Source organism: Vipera berus (genome assembly GCF_964194415.1).
Source record: "Vipera berus genome assembly, chromosome: 4".
Taxonomy (NCBI): Eukaryota; Metazoa; Chordata; class Lepidosauria; order Squamata; family Viperidae; genus Vipera; species Vipera berus.
Window position 1 is genome coordinate 70,416,396 of NC_138206.1, and position 17,858 is coordinate 70,434,253.

At 36.9% G+C, this 17,858-nt stretch overlaps 2 protein-coding genes across 6 annotated transcripts in view; one reads left to right on the plus strand and one right to left on the minus strand.

Annotated features, from left to right (window-relative positions):
- Positions 1-16: 16 nt before the first annotated feature.
- CTPS2 (CTP synthase 2) overlaps positions 17-17,858 on the plus strand; it is a 147,054-nt gene continuing 129,212 nt past the window's right edge. For 2 of the 5 annotated variants that reach the window (XM_081327028.1, XM_081327033.1), the window contains exon 1: positions 89-268. In XM_081327028.1, coding sequence (XP_081183154.1) covers positions 96-268 — 173 coding nt within the window. In that variant the 5' untranslated portion in view covers positions 89-95. Of the gene's footprint in view, positions 269-12,684; positions 12,702-13,836; positions 13,965-15,772; positions 15,958-17,858 lie in introns of those variants that run through there. The other 3 variants (XM_081327029.1, XM_081327030.1, XM_081327031.1) reach the window with 3 other exon arrangements.
- Positions 5,024-15,805, minus strand: SYAP1 (synapse associated protein 1). Its single transcript, XM_081327042.1, has 9 exons — positions 15,489-15,805; positions 14,017-14,135; positions 12,623-12,689; positions 11,135-11,208; positions 10,688-10,827; positions 9,536-9,675; positions 8,045-8,103; positions 5,926-6,073; positions 5,024-5,627 (listed from the first exon to the last, which is right to left on the minus strand). The coding sequence occupies exons 1-9, from the start codon at positions 15,688-15,690 to the stop codon at positions 5,500-5,502; spliced, it is 1,077 nt and encodes a 358-aa protein (XP_081183168.1). The 5' UTR covers positions 15,691-15,805; the 3' UTR covers positions 5,024-5,499.

Genomic DNA, 17,858 nt, shown 5'->3' on the forward strand with positions numbered 1-17,858 from the left:
GCCTTTACTCCGATGGAGATCCACGGGAGTAGTTTGGAACTACAACTCCCAGTGTTCATGAGGGATACTCATAGGATTCTGCCCGGAGATCACGAATGACTTTCGCTTTTTCCTCTAGTCGAGGTTTGTTCTCAACGCTTCACGGGATTTGTAGTTTTTTGTCCGTGTTTTCTTCTCGGGCATGCGGCGGCGGCAAGCCAATGTTTTTTTCAAGGTGCCTTTGGCTTTTAAGACGCTCTCTCAGAGAAATACAACACAGTAGAATAGGGTGAGTCTTCTTAAGTTCGAGATTCTTTGTTACGCCGTCCTGGCCCTTAGAAGGCATGCAGCACAAATTAGTGTGTGAGGCACTTGTTTCCAAAAGATATTTCAGACGTCGCACCACGTGAAATAACTAGTGGACTTTATGAAACAATTACTCCTGCCCTATTCGCGAAATAGGCTGGTAGCTACATTATATTTATAACGGCAGTGGAGCTTTTCTCACTCCGCATCTATCTTTCAAAATATATTTATTGTTGGTGTTAACTTGGTCTTCCAAGTTAGGAGGGGGATGATTCTTACCCTACATCATACCTGGTACATTCAGAAGCTCTTTAAAGGTGAAAAATCAATATTTAACCAATATCCCTCGGGGGAACGCGTTTTAGTATTATATAGTCAACTTAGTTGGTATACTATGCATCTGCAACAAATAATGGTTATTGTGCTACCTATGAGCATGTAAAAATGTTTTTCAGTTAAGAGACAGCATTAACAGCATTCCAGTTAAGCTCAGATGACATTTGTTAAAATTACGTATTAATAATTGTGAATGCAAGCTGTACATTACATTGTAAAGGTAACAAGGAGAATTCAAGTAGAGGTAAGTCTGCCATTTTCTATTTAAAATAATACCTAGGCGATCTGGTAATTTTGTAGGAGTCCACTCAATCAACTGTTATCATTGTACTTTCATTACATCCTGAACTACAACTATTCAGTTACAGTTGACTGTAGCATGAAATCCACTAGCTAATTTATGGTTTAGTAGTGTACGTTTGAACCCAGAATCATGGGTAACTTGTATAATGTTGGTTCACTAAGCATATCATATGAACATAGTGATATTTGCTTCAGTAAGCAATGCAAGTTATCAGTAAAGAATCTGAAAATATTCACTAGGTTTATAGTTGTTTTATTGCACCCAACCAATTATCTTAGCTGCCATCATTTTTCTTTCTTAGGAGGGTAGTTCAGCAAGATTTTATTTGGCAGGATAATGGAATGTAAGAAAGAGGAAGTAGAGAAATAATATGCACATTATTGAAAGTTATTATGTACTTTATTGAAAGTGGAAAACTGGTTATTGATGGATTGAAAAGGTTGTAAGACTCCTCTTAGAAGACTGCATAGATGAAATATGGAACTAGATCTGAATCTGAACTTGGATTGGACTAGAAAGTGGAAAATCCTTGGGCTGTTTTACAAATGATGGGGGATGGTAAATCATGTGGCAGTGTTGTAAATTGTAGGTGTCCACAGGAAGATGAGAGGAGTGTGTAGGCTACTCTCGTGCAAAAAGAACATTGATCTGGTACAGGAGCCGGATCCCAGCTTTGATCTGAGAGTGATATTTCTAGAGAGCTCAATGAGAGACAGCCTCAAAGGCAAAGAATGGAAAGAGGCTGATGTACTGGGCTGAATGAGAGAGTTGATGTTTGCGAAGTGTCTTCAGTTTCAGTGTATGGTCAGAAATAGTCAAGTGACTAAGGAGTTCAGAGAGCAGATAAAGGACTTGGATTACCAGAGATTTATAGGTTAGAATCTATAAATCTGGGAAGCTGTGAGAAACTTTCACAGCTCCCTCTGTAGTGAGAGAAAAGAGGGTATAGGATTCTCTTCCTAACATGCCCTGGTTTTTAGTGAAATTTTAAGGTTTGAGGACAATGGGGGTATTTTTGTTAGAAATGTTTTGATAGGAATGTGCTTGTCAGGAATAATTATTGGTAGTTGTGAATAGAGTAAGAAGTATTCTGTGGTACATGTGAAAACCAAGCTAGCCTGCAGAAATACCTTTTATATGGCCAGGTACTAATGAAATGTTTGATTTGAGGGCCCTTCTGAATTTGGGGTAGGGCAAAAAACTGGCCAATGCAAGATGCTGGGCAAGGTATGAGGCATGTATCAAAGGTTATTAGGTCAGTTATTATTTCATTATTATTAAAGTCTGTTCTGACGTACTTGCCTCCCCGTGCTTAAGTGACTAAGTTGTCAAATGCCTTGGTCTCCAATTGCTACTGGTAAATGTAAGGTCTGTTCACAATCAGACTACATTCATCTGGCTGGGCAAAGTTGAAGTAAGTATGCCTGACAGAAATATGCTACCCAGGTTTCTGGTCATGGAACAACCTTGATGTTGATGCTCTTGGCTGATGGCCTTTCGGACTAGGTTAGGAAAGGATAAACAAGTCAATGCAACTGAATCTATTAGAGTGATTTTGCAGGTTTTCTTGTACTGATTTCTTAGATTTGGGTGTAGGTTGGTCTGGTTGAAGTGAGGTTGATGGGAGTGATCTGGAATTCTTTTGGGTATGTGAAGTCTGAGAAAGTGGATGGGGTATTTTAAAGTATGAGTTCTGCTACCTGTGACATCATTTTAGTGTTATTTAATAAATATACAGAATCTCTAGGAGAGATCATCTCAGTTTATATAGTACTGTATTCAGAAGCTTCAACTATGCTGTTACTGGCACCGGCTATTCAGCATGACACCACACTGGTCTATGTATTACATTGGCTTCTGCTGTGCTTCTGAATGCAATTCAAGGTGTTGTTAGTTTTAAAACCCTTAATGGCTTGGAACCAGTGTACTTATGGGACCATCTCATCCCAAGTCTCGACCTGATTCAGCAAAAGGGGCATGTTTGTTGACTAAGCAGTATTGGCTGAAGGGTTAGCCATTTCTGTAAAGACACCACTTTTAAGCATCATTTACAGATATGCGCTTCCACAGGGAGGGCCTTCTCAGGGTGCCGCCGGTTAAAGATTGCCGGCGGGTAACACCCAGGGGGAATGCCTTCTCTGTGGGTGCACCTGCCCTCTGGAACCAGCTGCCCGCGTAGCTTAGGACCGCCCCCGACCTTCGTTCATTTCGCCGGGACCTGAAGACCTGGCTCTTAGAGCTTTCTGGCCCAGGCTGAGAGTTTTTAATTAGGGTTTTTATATTTTTTCATGGATTAATTTAATTCTTTTAATTGTTTTTAATTTTTGTATCAATGTTTTAAGTACCCTGTACACCGCCCTGAGTCCTTCAGGAAATGACGGTATATAAATTCAATAAAATAAATAAATAAATATTGGTTTGGCTTTATCTCTATTGGCCATTCATAACACCTTGAAAACCTTTGTTCCGGAGCCTGGGCCCTGGCTGTGCAATGCAGCCCCATCCTGGCAATCTGAATAATTGGTTTGATAATGCCCTGATGCTCTTTTTTTGTACTGTGTTTATTATTATATTGTAAGCCACGTAGAGTGACATAAAAGTGAGGTGGTGACTATATAAATTGAATAAGACATCAAGTTTTCCCAAGCTTTCTTCTCCATGCTCTAGAATAGTTGGATTTTGGAAGTAGGGTGACCCATCTGTTTATTTGAAAAGCCCCTGAAAACTATTCTAACAGCTCTGGGGCCATCATATGGTTGTTGGGTTATAATTGCTTATTTCATGCTTTTCAATTATTAGAATTTTGTTGGGTTAGTTGATTGCTGTGAATAGACCAGAGTCCTAGTAATTGAGACAGTATGCAAAAATGATGAATATTTAGTATCTCAGACACTTGCAACTGCATTTAGAAGAGAGAGAATATTTTATTTCCAAGAGACTAGAATCGGTATCATGCAAGTGGATTTTTGCTTACTTCATGCAGCAGTACCTCGGTGCTTGTCTGCTTCGTGTACTTCCATATCGCTCTTGAAGGAAAATAGGTTCTAATTTATTTTCACTGGAGAAAAATCCCTAATTATGAAGCAAATAGGGAGCTGGTTGAAGCTTAGTTTGCCAAAATTATGAATTCTCATAAGTACTGGGTTGGCATAAAAGAGCTTACATTATTTTAATATTTCAAAGAATCAAGTTATTGGCTACATTAAAACTGTTCATGTTTCTGAGATTATTTAGGTATTAATGAGATATTTCATATAAAATTAATCTGAATGATTTAACCCCTATTCTGTTGGTTACCAAAAATCATCCTAGTACTTTAGGGAACTACTTACTAGAATGTTAGATAAGTGGTCTCCTTGTACAACACCTTTTATACCATCCACATAGCCTCTTTTCTTTGCTGCTTCATCCAGCTAAAATACATGTAGTGCCTTTCAGGTGCCTTTCAGCCACCTTTTCAATACCAATGTGTGTATTTTAAGTATATAGCCTTTTATTTCTTTATAAATATGCCTTATAGCACTACTGAATAATAGCTGCACAGGCTAAGCCTGAATCTCTCATTAAAGATAAATACATCATCTGTCTTTAAGTGTCAATAATCACCATAAAGTATTCTATATACATTTTAGAAATTAAAATGAAAGCATACTTTTGTCTTAAACAGATCCAATCTATGTTTTCCTTTAGAATTTGTGGTTCTGGGTATGACCTTCAAAGTCACTGAAAATATTATTTTGTCTAGCAAATGTTAGTTATGTATCCTCTGTTGGTTCAAGTACCCCCAATCAAAACTGAAATAGTATCTTTTTACGGGTGTGAAGGGAAGAGTATTGTCCAACTGATTTTGCTGTTACTCAATTAATGTAAGTCTTCAGTGCTTCTTCTTAAAAATGGTAACATTTCAAAAGCCGTAATTAAAAGCAATATTTGAATTATAAACAAGAGGCAAGTGTATGCAATTCTATGGATCTATTTTTCCAAAAGCTCATATTTAGATCATTTTCATGTTATTTATAAATGGGTCAAAAGTAGCAAAATAGCAAAATGAGTTCTTGCCATTATTAATATGGAAGTAGTTGAGATAAAGTTTTCTACTACAAGAAATGCCACAATTTTACTTACGGTCAGGAATTATTTTCGCATCTTTCACTTAATATTTTCTAATCATCTGAAAATATCAAAACAATGAAAATACAAATACAGTGATCCTGACAATTCTAGACAGATTTTTAAATATATGTTCATGTGCTCTGGATCATTCTACATCAAGTACTATTTTATGATAAATCAAAAATAGAGCTGGAAGGGACCTTGGAGGTCTTCTAGTCCAGCCCCTTCTGCAATTTCTTTATGACAATTTGGGATGATTAGAAAATCCCTAGCATACAACCAAAACTTGCCATATAACTTGCTAGATAATAGACAGTATTTTCTGAGAACAATTTCTATACCTGATTATGTAACACCTTGAGTTTTATTTTATAAAGAACTTTGGGCCTCAAGGAAAGAACTTGTAGCAAATGTAAGAACAAGTTCATGTCAGTTTTTAGAAAATGTTCCAGGCAAAGTGATCAGTTTTCTGTCTGTAGCATTTTTTCTATTTCTTTGTCCCAGTTGTCATCTTGTTTTTCTGATTCTGTAACTACTTCATATTCTTGAAGTTCTTGTTGTAGCTCTTTTTCCCAGTCTGCAGTTTCTTCTAAATAGAAATAAAGCATAACTTATAGGACTGTATAATACGCAACATGTAATTTAGTGTTCATACACTCTTACAATTGAATGCACAAAATATACTGCTCAAAAAAATAAAGGGAACACTTAAACAACACAATGTACTGTATTTAATAGTAGGATGTCTTATTTTCTGTTCCCTTTATTTTTTTGAGCAGTGTATTTTTAAGACCAAGAACAGTCAAGTGAGAGCTTTAACAAAATACTATTTTTATGGGTTTTGTACCAGCAGGAATATAATTGGAATATGAAGAATAATTATTTACCATCCGCTGTAGTTGTTTCCTTTTTGTCATCATCAAGCACAAGCTGTTCAATCTCTTTTCTCAAATCTTCCTGATTCAGGTTGCATGCATCAAAAGCATCACTTACAAATTCAGATACACCTGGGCTAGTAGAAATCTCTTCATCGTCCTTTAATATAATTTTAAAGAAGGACTAATTTAAGAATATAAACAAACTTGATTAAAGGACTTATACTATTCACTCATTATAAGGAATGGGGAAAAAAACACTGAAGTTACAGGTACAGGATATCTAAACCAAGAAAACATTTGTAGTTTCTAGTAATTCAATTAATAACTATATATCTACATTATAATAGCAGATTGCAAGAAAATACAGTCAGATATCTACCTGATCCCAACAATGCTTTTAGAATCCTTCTTTCAGCATATCATCTCTGCTTTCCAGCAAGAAAAAAATGCACTGTGCTATTGTTAATGAAAAGATTATTGGTACTAACTACTGTGCATCCTTAGATTTTCTAGGCTAAGAAAACATAATTTTTAGAACAATCTTCAAAGAAAAATGGCTTAAATACAGGTTAGGAGTGTTCCCTTAGCGAACATTCAAAGTTATGTAATAAGCACCCCCTAGTGTTTACGAAAAAGTCCCAAAACCCTAACCCTAACAAACAACCGCAGTGGCAATGCAGTATTCACCCTGGCCTATTCCCTCTCTCCTGCTGCAGATCTCCCTATGCACTAGGCCTTGGATACTCACCTTGTGAAGATCGAGATCCTTCACTTTCTTGGCTGCTCCAGGCCTTCGGTGCGTTTGCAGAGAATGGAGGCTTAAAGTAATGCAAGATCATGTGAGATCAGTGGCACAAGATATCATGCTACTGATCACGTGTGATCTTATGGTACTTCAGGCCTGTTCTCTGCAACAGAGAACAGAACTGAAACTGGAGGAAACTTCCGCGGACCTCTGAAAGCTTGATCCAGGCGTCGGAGGCCTTTTGCGGGCTGTTGCCACCGGGTAAGGAGGCTGGGGAACATTTCTGCAGACCTCCAGAGGCCCGATCTGGGATTTGGACACCTTTTCCGGGCTGCCGCCACCCAGAAAAGAGGCCAGGAGATGGTTCTGCAGCCTCCGGAGGTCAATTCTGGGCCTCGGAGGCCTCCACCAGGCCTCCGAGGCCCAGAATGGAAGCCGAGGCAGTGGCCACGTGCTTCCAGATGTTCATTCTGGGCTTCGGAGGCCTCCTCCATACCCAGAATGGAGTCCGGGGGACGCTTCTGCAGACCTTTAGAGGCCTGGTCCAGGCATTGTAGGCCTTTTCCAGGCCGCTGCCTTCTAGAAGGGAGACTGGGGGCAGTGGCTACATGCTTCCAGAGTTCTGTTATGGGCCTTGGAGGCCTCCTCCAGGCATCCGAGGGCCAGAATGGAGGCTGGGGGTGATTTTTGAGTGCCTCCGGAGGTCTGTTCTGGGCCTTTGAGGCTCAGAATAGAGGGCGGGGGTGGCGGCCACGTGCTTCCGGAGGTCTGTTCTGGGCCTTGGAGACCTCCCTCTGCTCTTGCCAGGAGCATAGAAAGAAACAGGCTGGAGAAGAGACAGATCTTCACAAGGTAAGTGACCCAGTGCGGCAGGATTCGGTGGGGAAGCAATTGTGGGAACTTAAGGGAGGGAGCATGAGGTATCTAGGTGGGGGGACGTGGGTGGTCTGAAATAGACGGCCTGTTCCATCACTAGACCCTCCATGGCCTTCCTCACCCTGGGATACCTCATGCTCATTTAATGAGCCGCACATTTGCCCACGCATTAAATTAGCAAATGTGTGGACGAAAGCTGGGAGTGAATCGCATTCAAGGTACGAGATTCACTCCTACAAATCCTCAAGTTACAAATGGAATGGGCAGGTTCCATTACATTCGTAACTCGACTACCTGTAGGTAACTTTAAGCAAACTCCTAACTAAAAAAGTTTCTACTCTTAATACTTATTAAATTGCAATTCAGACTTTTATTTTAGCCATTTCTTTTACTTTCTAGTTTGCTTAGAGATAAAGGCTTCATGGAGCAATTAGAAAATAGTTTGGATTTTAGAAATTTTAAATACCTTTGATGTAAGTGCATACCTTAACTATAAAGTAAGTTTACCTCTTGACGTTTCAGCTGAGATTTGATTGCAACAGGTGGCGTCTTTGGTCTCACAGTATCTAGGGGAAAAATAGATACAGTAAAAATTTGAAGGTATTTTCTAACAATGCCTCGTGTTTTAAAGAATGTGAATGACTATATAGGCATTGATACCAAGCTGTCATTTATTGCTATTGCATGTATGGATAGTAAGCATGTATTTCTGTATTTTTGTCTCTTCTTCCTTCAAAAGAGAAATATATTGTTGGGTTTCCAGTCTGTATTAAAAGGGTAGCTTGTCTTTGTTAATGATTTGATATCATAGTTTCTTAATTGTGGTGTTAAGATATATTTTTTCATATTTGAATGAAGCAAAAAGTATAATTTGTTATAAACCACCATTAAGCTTAAAATAGCTTTTCTTGACATACAAAGAATAGGAAAAAGAAATGGAAGGGCTTTTCTGGGGTTTATAGAAGGAAAAACAGGCCTTCTGAATTAGGTCTACACTTTCAGCTGTCCTTAGATAATTAAAACAAAAGTAGTAAATATTAGAATCATGTCTGCAGGATTATACTGCACTTCCACAAACAGAGACATACTGTAGTTCCTCACTAACTTGACATTTGGCCTTGAAAACATGAGGTTGTTGATTTGGCTCTGTGCTGTCAAAACACCTAATCAATCTAGTGTTTCAGACTTTTAAAGCTACAAAATAGGCAGAAATGGCTAGAAGGGTAACAGGACAATCTATTCTCTTTAGTTTCAGAGTAGGAATGCAGGGTATTTAGCAGAAGGAACTAACGTGCATGCCATGAATAGTGGAACTGTACAGAAGAACTGTGAAAACCCTGTGCAGAAAGGTTTTTATTTTATTTTTTCAAATTCTAAACTCAAGATGTAATACAGTTGCATGTATTTAATAATTATATATGCAGAGTAAGATTTTGAAATAAATTAAGCATATCTTCTCCGACCACAAGTGAGACATTTGTTGAGTTTGTCCCATTTTACAACCTTTCTTGGCATAGTTGTTAAGTGAATCACTGCAATTGTTAAGTTATAACATAATTGTTAAGTGAATCTGGCTTCCCATTGACTTTGCTTGTCAGAAGGCCACAAAAGGGGATCATGTAACCCCAAAATACTGCATAAATATGAGTCAGTTGCCAATCATCTGAATTTTGATCACGTGACCGACCATGGGGGTGCTGCAATGGTCATAAGTGTGAGAAACGGTCATAAGTCACTTTTTTCAATGCTGTTGTAACTTTGAATGGTCACTAAATGAACTGTTGTAAGCCGAGGATTACCTGTGTCAGTTTTAATTAGTTTTATCTATAGAAGGAAGCTGAACAAACCAAATATACTATATTTCTGCAAAACTGTTGAAGTTTTCTCCCAGTTATATAAAGAATGTTTCATATGAAATTGAAGGTGTAAGAAGCTTGAATTTAAAAAAAAATCAGAAAAATATTCAAATTTTTAAATGTTTAATAAAGCAATAGCTACCTGTTAGCTGTCTATCCTCTTCACTGCCATTCTTCTCTTTTCTCGCTGCTTGCTGTGCAGCCAGTGCTGTAAGTTGTGCGGACTGTTTAATAAGGGAGACCCGGTAAAAATAATTCCTCCAGAACACCTCTTCCTTTACACTAAGGACAGCACACATGTTTTTGTTAGCAAGTACTTGCTTTATAACACTGGGTATACAGATTTTATGTATTAGGATTTGCCTTAATTGCCTGTCAATATTTTTGCATGGTGTGGTTGTGGGGGTGCAGTCTGAAATACAGATTTTATCCAATTGATTAGGTATAGTTCATAAATTTGCATCTAAAGTGGGAGGAAAATATAGTCAGTGTTGTTCCAAAAAGATGGAACTGCAGATTAAATGAAACTGTGTGCGTATATATATTTATAAACACACAAAGAGAAGCTTAGGATCTATCTATCTCTGTTTCTCAGTCTATCTATATATTTATATCTCTCTGCCTGCCTGCCTGCCTGCCTATGTCTTCTCTCTTTCTCTCAGTCTTATATATACAATAATTCTCACAACTAAGATCTCCATAGAGTTGAGATGTGCTATTTTCCTGACATCAATATGAAACAGATTAGCCATTGTCCTAGGATTTCCCATCAAAAATACAATCCAGGTCCAGTCATTTTATTTATTATTTTCTAGTTTAGCAAGGTCAGCTAACCGCTTACATTTGATGAAAAACATCAGAATTACTTTCTTTGGAAATAGATGAATCAATAAGACCTCAATATAAGAGATCTCTTTTAGTAGACTGGATGCCATGGCCAAACTGTATATCCTAATATTCAAGTCTATTGCAATCAAACTCATCCAGATGAATAACTTAAAATTTACACCAAATTATGCAATTGTTGTCAATTTTTGTCAATGTCTATCATTTCCGTAGTGAGAAATAGTACAAATATCTGGTACAGAAATCCTTTAATAAAATCAGCATTCATAATTTTAAATGGTTTGACTCTAGCCTTGAAGAGATAATCACATATTAAATTTCAAGGCTTATTTTAATAATAAAAATTAAACATAATAATTGATAACTTTCAATCTAAATGATATTTCTTGATAGCTAAGTGAATAGGAAATACAGCTAAATGATGATCAAATATAGATAGTTCACTCACTGTTTTGGAACAAGATCAAATCTCATTCTATTCAGGAGCTCATCTTCTTGAAGCATCACCATGGCTACTGGATACATCTGGTCAAAGTCAAAATTAAATTGAACCCCTGCTGGTGGATCACGCAGAAAGTTTCTTCTATCCTTTGTAAAATAAAATGTGGTTGACAGAGGTTGAAAGCTATTATTACCTTGGGAAAAATATTTCTCAAGATGTTATTTTGAAAAATGAATTACATCAGAACACAGTTATTAATTATGACTGTTCTTATTGGTATTAGAGCTTTTTAGAAGTTATTACATATCAATATCCAGAATCCTACTTTAGGTAACAAACATGTATGTTTTCAAGAAATAGTTTACGCTAGGAATGGGAAGCTTATGATTGCTGAACTACAGGTTTCCCCCCATTCCTGGCTGAAAAGATAAAAAGCAAAAACCTGCCACATACTGCAGATAGGGCCAGTATTTGTTGTTGAATTGTTTCTTCTTCATTGCTGTCTACCCATGGAGGCACAGCTGTTTCTGTGAGCAGAAAAGGAATATTTATATAATTGCATTCACCCATAAGAGACCACTGAACAACTGGCATCTTCAAGTCAGAGAATCCTCTTGCTAAGGTGTATATAAGAATGCTCAAACCAGTAATATTAAGCATCAAACTAGATTATGTTAATTGAAATTAATTCATAAATCTGGTGAATCCATATATCTAGGGCAGGGGTAGGCAACCTCGGCTCTTTTATGACTCATGGACTTCAAGTCCCAGAATTCCTGAGTCAGCTGACTCAGGAATTCCGGGAGTTGAAGTCCATGAGTCATAAAAGAGCCGAGGTTGCCTACCCCTGATCTAGGAGTAAGATGGCAGCATTTGTCCCTGATGTTTTTCTTTTATATTCTTTCTTAGAAGATTGTCTGATTCAGGCTGGGAGGCCACAGTAAGAGGAAAATTGTAATATTGTGCCATATAACCAACCAATATTTTTCTAAAATGAAATGGTTAGGCATATACATAAGATACGTGCATTACACACATTTTACTTTGAAGGAAAGCTATATAATTCTTGTAGCATTTTGATGCTACAAGATGTTTCCTAAGAACAAATAATGGCTTCAGTTCCATTATATGTACAAATAATAGTAGGTTTCTGCATATAATTCCTGATCTTGGATGCACATTTGTTTTTTGTCAGTTTTGTCAATTGGAGAAACGTGGATCTGAATGTCTCATCCTTGACCAAGCATATTATCTATAATTTGATTAAGGTTTTTAGTAATGAATCTAAATTACAAGATCTCCAGTGAGAAATATAATCCAGTCACATTTGTTTTGCTGCCCATATTCATTTTTATGAAGTTTAGTCAAGCAGCTGAGATCTTTAATATTCTAACATAACTCCACAATGTTTATTTATCAGAGCCAATGCAATATACCAGGTTTATTAATTAGGACCAACAAAATTCATATCCACTGGATTGGATGTCTCCCACACATATGCACACATTTTCATCCAGACTGTTCTGAAAACAGAATTGAAGTTGGTGAGATTGTGTGTTTGTCTTAATTAATTATAGGAAGAACAAAACATAAATATGCTACTAAAAAAATTTACTATAAAGGGATACTTCTTCATATTAAGTTGCAAGGTAAAAGCTTTTTTTAATAAAAATGTAATTTGTTGCACAAATAAGAAATGCACTACTTTTGCAATTTGTAAGTATGTAAAAGTTGCTTTTTCATGTTTTACTTTATTGCATCATCTTATACAATGCAACTTTATATTTTATATGAAACAACTTTAATTTTTTCTTTTTCTGATAAAGATTTTTTTTTAAAAAAATATCAGCTATTTTTACATGTTGTTCTATCCATTATCTTACAAATAGTTTTTGCTTATGTGCTAGAAATCATCCTGTCACCTTCCTGGTCAAAAAATACCTGATTTTTTGGTGTGTTGCTGTTGGACAAATTTTTCTTGTTCTTTTTGAAAGTCTCCTATAATTGTCTACAACAAAAGGTAAATATAAAAAATGAAAAAAGTTAGATGACCATTTCAAAACTATATTTTTGCTATTTTAACACAGTGTGGACAGTTTCTAAAAAAGGTTGACAGTAGAAAGTGAGGAAAACTAAAACCATGTAAGATTTATATATTTCAGTGGTACCCCAAAATAGGTAAAACAAATAAAGGGATTTCTGATTATATAGAATGTGCCTGCATGATGCATGTGTTTTCCTTTTCCCATAAATGCCAGCATTTGCCTTTTTTATACTAACATTAAAATTTAAAGTCTTGAGGGGAAAAAGAAATAACTAATATTACTACTTTAAAATGGGTGATCCAAGGTTCAAAAAGTTTTTAGTATAAAATATAAAAAAGTGAGCTTACATTATTTCCCCGTCATAATTTAACCCATATAAAACACCTTCAATCTGAAATAGTGGATACCAAAAACAAATAGGGTACATTTGTTTCTTTTAATGAATCCTGCAGATACCATAAATGTTTTCCCTTTGCAGATCCTTACATTAATCAAATCTTATACTAATCAAATCTGTGCTACTGTCAATAATATTAGCAATGGCATTCAAATTCAGTATTTTTCCACATTCAGATTGTATCTTAATTTAACAAATAAGTTCTTTGCTGGTAAGCATCATGTTTCTTCATCTAAATCTGGAAACCAGACCAAAAGCAGCTGATTATAATTAAAGTATTTCCAATGTGTTTGTTGGCAAACAAGAAGTTAATGGGGGAAGCCAGATTTGCTTAAGAAGCACACGATTCACTTAATAACTGCAGTGATTCTTATAACCATGGCAAAAAAGCTGATATTGGGTTGACTCACTTAATTGCCTTGCTTAGCAACAGAAATTGTGGTCCCAATTGTGTCATAAGTCAAGGACTATCTGCATATTTTAATTGCTACCAAACATATTTATATAATTAATATAAACAAGCTTGTAAATGAGTAGCATAAAGACAAGAGCTCTCCTTAGGATACAGCTAGTGACTCTTAATTCCATAAAGCCTCTTTTCAAGCCCAACTCGGTTTAAGTGACTACATGGACACAATCATATGGTTTTCTTTAAGTGGTTTGCCATTACCTTCTTCCTGAAGATTTTTCAACTTTCTACTCTTAACCTACAGACCAAGACTTTCATGGTGATCTCCCATCTAAATATTTTCCTGATTGGACCCTGCTTAGCATCTGTGCCTAGATGCTGTCATCTGCCAAAACTGTAAAACTAAAAGCCTTCAAAATGATTTAAAGCAGAGTAAGTTAATAGAAATACCAGTTTTATAGGCAATTATTTACAACAAAAGTACCTTATCAATTATATTTTCTATTTTTCCTTCTTCAACAGACTTCTTTATAGTTTGTGCTGTTTCAGCAACTGATTCGGATATCTTTTTTGTAGCCGTTGTAGCAAAGCTGAAGATATAACCTTTTAGAGATAAAACTTCATTTAAACTTGGAATTTTTCCTTCCTGCAGTTCAGAAACTAATTGCTAACATGAATCTGAAGAATATGGGAATTTATATTTATTCATTCAACTCTGCCAGTGCTTAAAAACATGCAGCATAATTAATACATAATAATCAGGAGCAAGGAACTCATATAGAGAAGCCTGCTTCCATGCAGTCTAGAGTTTATCAGTACCATTGATAATCTGGTGCACAAATCAGCATATCAACAACTTGACTTTAAATAATTTGATATTAATTCAGCAAGGAGTACTCTGGATGTAGCTGCCTGGTACAGAATATTATGACATGAGATATTATTGAACTAATTTACATAGAGAAAGCAATTATATTTTGGATGGTGTTTGGATTTCTTTGTTGGACATAATATGGGATATAAAACTTAACATTTCTCAAGATAAAATAAAGTATGACAAATCCAAGGTACTGTACATGATAAATTCGCTGAACTCAGTAACAAAAAATCTAAATTGTACTAAGTTTATCTATTTTGTTCATCTACCAACAAGGCTTTGAAAACTAGGATTTCAGTCATCCTATTTAAATAATAGCATAACCTGTAAACTATAATTTGTTTAAAATTGATAACATGAACCATAAGTTAACTGTTAACCCTAATTCTGAATTTTTCCTTATTCCAAAAACTCCTTTGCTGTATATAAGCTTTAGTTTCAACATTCATTGTTGCTGTCATCACCAACACACATTTTTAAACATAAGATTTTCCTACTAATATGGAATTGGATTGTGTTGCTTTTTCATATGGTTTAGAAACCAAATACAAAGGATATTCCAACATCCCTGAAGAGGTACTTGAATATTTACTATGAAATAAGCCTGTGATGTTCCAGAGGAAGCTATTTCCATAATTGCAACCTAAAGTACATTTAACTGAAATTAAAGCAACTTTCACTGGGTAAATGGAAGAGCCGAACTCTGTATTTACATGGGAAAAAGTGTCAGTGAAGCTAAACAGGCACAGCTTATGCCTACTGCAACTTTATTAAATCAGTATGCTGCATTTGTATGCTGCCTGACTCCCAACAATTCTGGGCAGCATACAAGTTAAATAATGAATAAATCAATCTTTGACGATCACAAAAATGTCTTAATGTCTCTTGCTGCCATCTAGTAGTCGTCCGAAGTTTTAGTGCCCTAAAGAGGGGATCTGAGGAAACAATTTATAGAAAAGATTACTTGTAGGATCTGGGGTAGGGCAGCCTGTAAACACATAATAAATAAGCAGAGCATTGTGAGATGGGGCGTGGGTGCCTGGCCGCGGGATTTCGCGAAGGAGGAACGAGACACTCACTGCCAAGCCCCTTGGCCTGATTAAAGATCGGGTCCAGGTCTGGCCTCCCTTTCTGTCCCTCCTCTTCGTAGCACGGCGATGGCGCGTCTCTTTCAGGAACCTGTTCTTCCGCGCCAGTATTTGTTTCCCCTTTGGGGGAAGACGGTTTTCCTTCCTCTTCCGCCCAATTCATCCCCAACCAACCACTCAGGCCGCGCAACATCTTAAAAGACTCGCGTCGCTCCCCAAAAGCCGCCCAACTGTGCCGAACTTCACCCTCAACTGTGTTCCGGGTCTCAGCAGTGTCGGGCCCAGGTTGCTGGGAACGCAGCCTTTGTTTCCGGAAGAAAGTGAGGGCCCGCCTGTCGCGTCATCTCAGTACGTCAGCAGCGGAACGAGGGATGTCGGCTTTTTCAAGTTCCGTATGTGTCTGCTTCTAATGAGCGCCCCCTTTCCTCCCTCTTAATCTGGGCAAGGCACAACGCTGAGGGTAGGTTTTTTTTTTAAGATACGTAAATAAACCAATTACTGTTTGTTGAGAGTCAATACATCTGTCCAGTACAACTTGCTTGCAAGAATATAAAATGTACTGTAATTTGTATAGTAATATATTCACCCTGCTCGCTGTTGTGTTAACTGTCAATACAAACAAATAATTGAAGTTCATTTGAAATAATTCCAAGGAAACTCAGAAGTGCTTTTTTTTCCTTCAAAAGGCAACTGGACTGTTGTTTTTTTCTTGAGGAAGAACAAAATGTTTCCTTTTTCATCCAGCAAACTTCATTAGTTTCAGAAATATCACCCCCCCACACACACACACCCATCACAGGTGATGAACTTTCCTCAAAGAAAAAAAAACAGTCCAGTGTCTTTTGGAGAGAAAAAAAAGCACCTTTGAGATAACTATAACCTGGATGACTGAGAATCTCCACAGACATAATTCCAAGGGACTTTGCCATTATGGAAGAAGACAATCAAAAACAAAGCTATAACAGAAAAAATCATTCCATAGGCAATTAAGTGTTTAGATTTTATAGAAAGAAAATTGAATGCAAAATAAGGCATTGCCAACTAAAAGTAAAACACTTCCATCTACTATTTTGAAAGAGTCATTTAAAGTGGATTGTATCTAAATGAATGCAGACTAGATACAGGCTCCTTTAATCAAGCTTAGTGTCTGGATTTAATTGATGTTCCCAGTCAGCTTTCCTGGAAGAGTTACAGAAGTGGTTAGTCACTGCCTTTCTGGGACATTTTTTACTTCCGGTTTAAACCTGTAGCCCTGGTGATCCTGTAAAGCAGGTTCAACAATTAATGATTATTGATTCTTGGCCATTACTTTTGAATAAAATGCATAGGAACTAGTAGTAATTGTTTAAATTACTCTCTGGGATTAACAGGGAAATGATTTTTTAAAATGTAACTATTTGAAGAAGAGTCAATCTACATAAATAAATGCTCCAACATGGATTTTGCTGTTAATAAGCAGTCTAGGGCAGTGATGGCGAACCTTTTAGAGACCAAGTTCCCAAACTGCAACCCAGTTATGTATTTGGCATTATGCTTAACACAGAATCCAGCTATGATGTTTTAAATCATTTCATAATTAAAACCTTTAATTAGTTCATTATCTATCAGGCAGTTGTTTAATGGAATATATTTTTCAAAATATGTGGGCCTTTTCTAATTTATGAGATGATTGATCATACTGTCCAATTGATCACTTTGTAGATCAGTCTTGAAAGAATTCAACAAACAAAATCTTTGTCAGAACCCTGTCTTTCTATGGGCATGAGGTTTCTTCTTCTTTTCGGGTTCTGCCATTCTCCTGGGGGCGGGGAGCTTGGGGTTGCTAATGTGTATTTCCTTTGCTTTGTTCCTTGCTCTATCCTCTTTGATATTTCTCTATCAGGGTGAGAATGGAATGTACCTCTGGCCATCTGCCTTATCTCTGGGCATGGAAGAAGAAGCACAGAGACCTAACTGCCTTGGAAGCAGTTCCTTATCACTCAGTTCCCACAGCGTTTTCACACCTGCAGATTTGCCTGTTTGAACTGTCTGGATAGACAGTTGGGGTGGGGTTACCATTGACTCTTTTGACATTGATTCATGCAGGAAACTCAGATCCTGCCTTCTGTTCCTGCTGTCAACATCTCCCAATAAAAGTTCCTTTTTAAATGATGCTCATTTCAAGAGTTCACCCAGTATTTCATTGTAGCCTATTAAAACCTGAACAGAGCTTGCCTCTAAGGCCAGCTACGGTTCCTCCTCCTCCATCTATTATGGTGGAGGGAAAACAGCATTTTGAAGTCAAGGAGATCCTTAATTCCAGGAAATACCATGGATCAACACAATACTTAATAGCTTGGAAAGATCTCCCCTCTTCCCAGA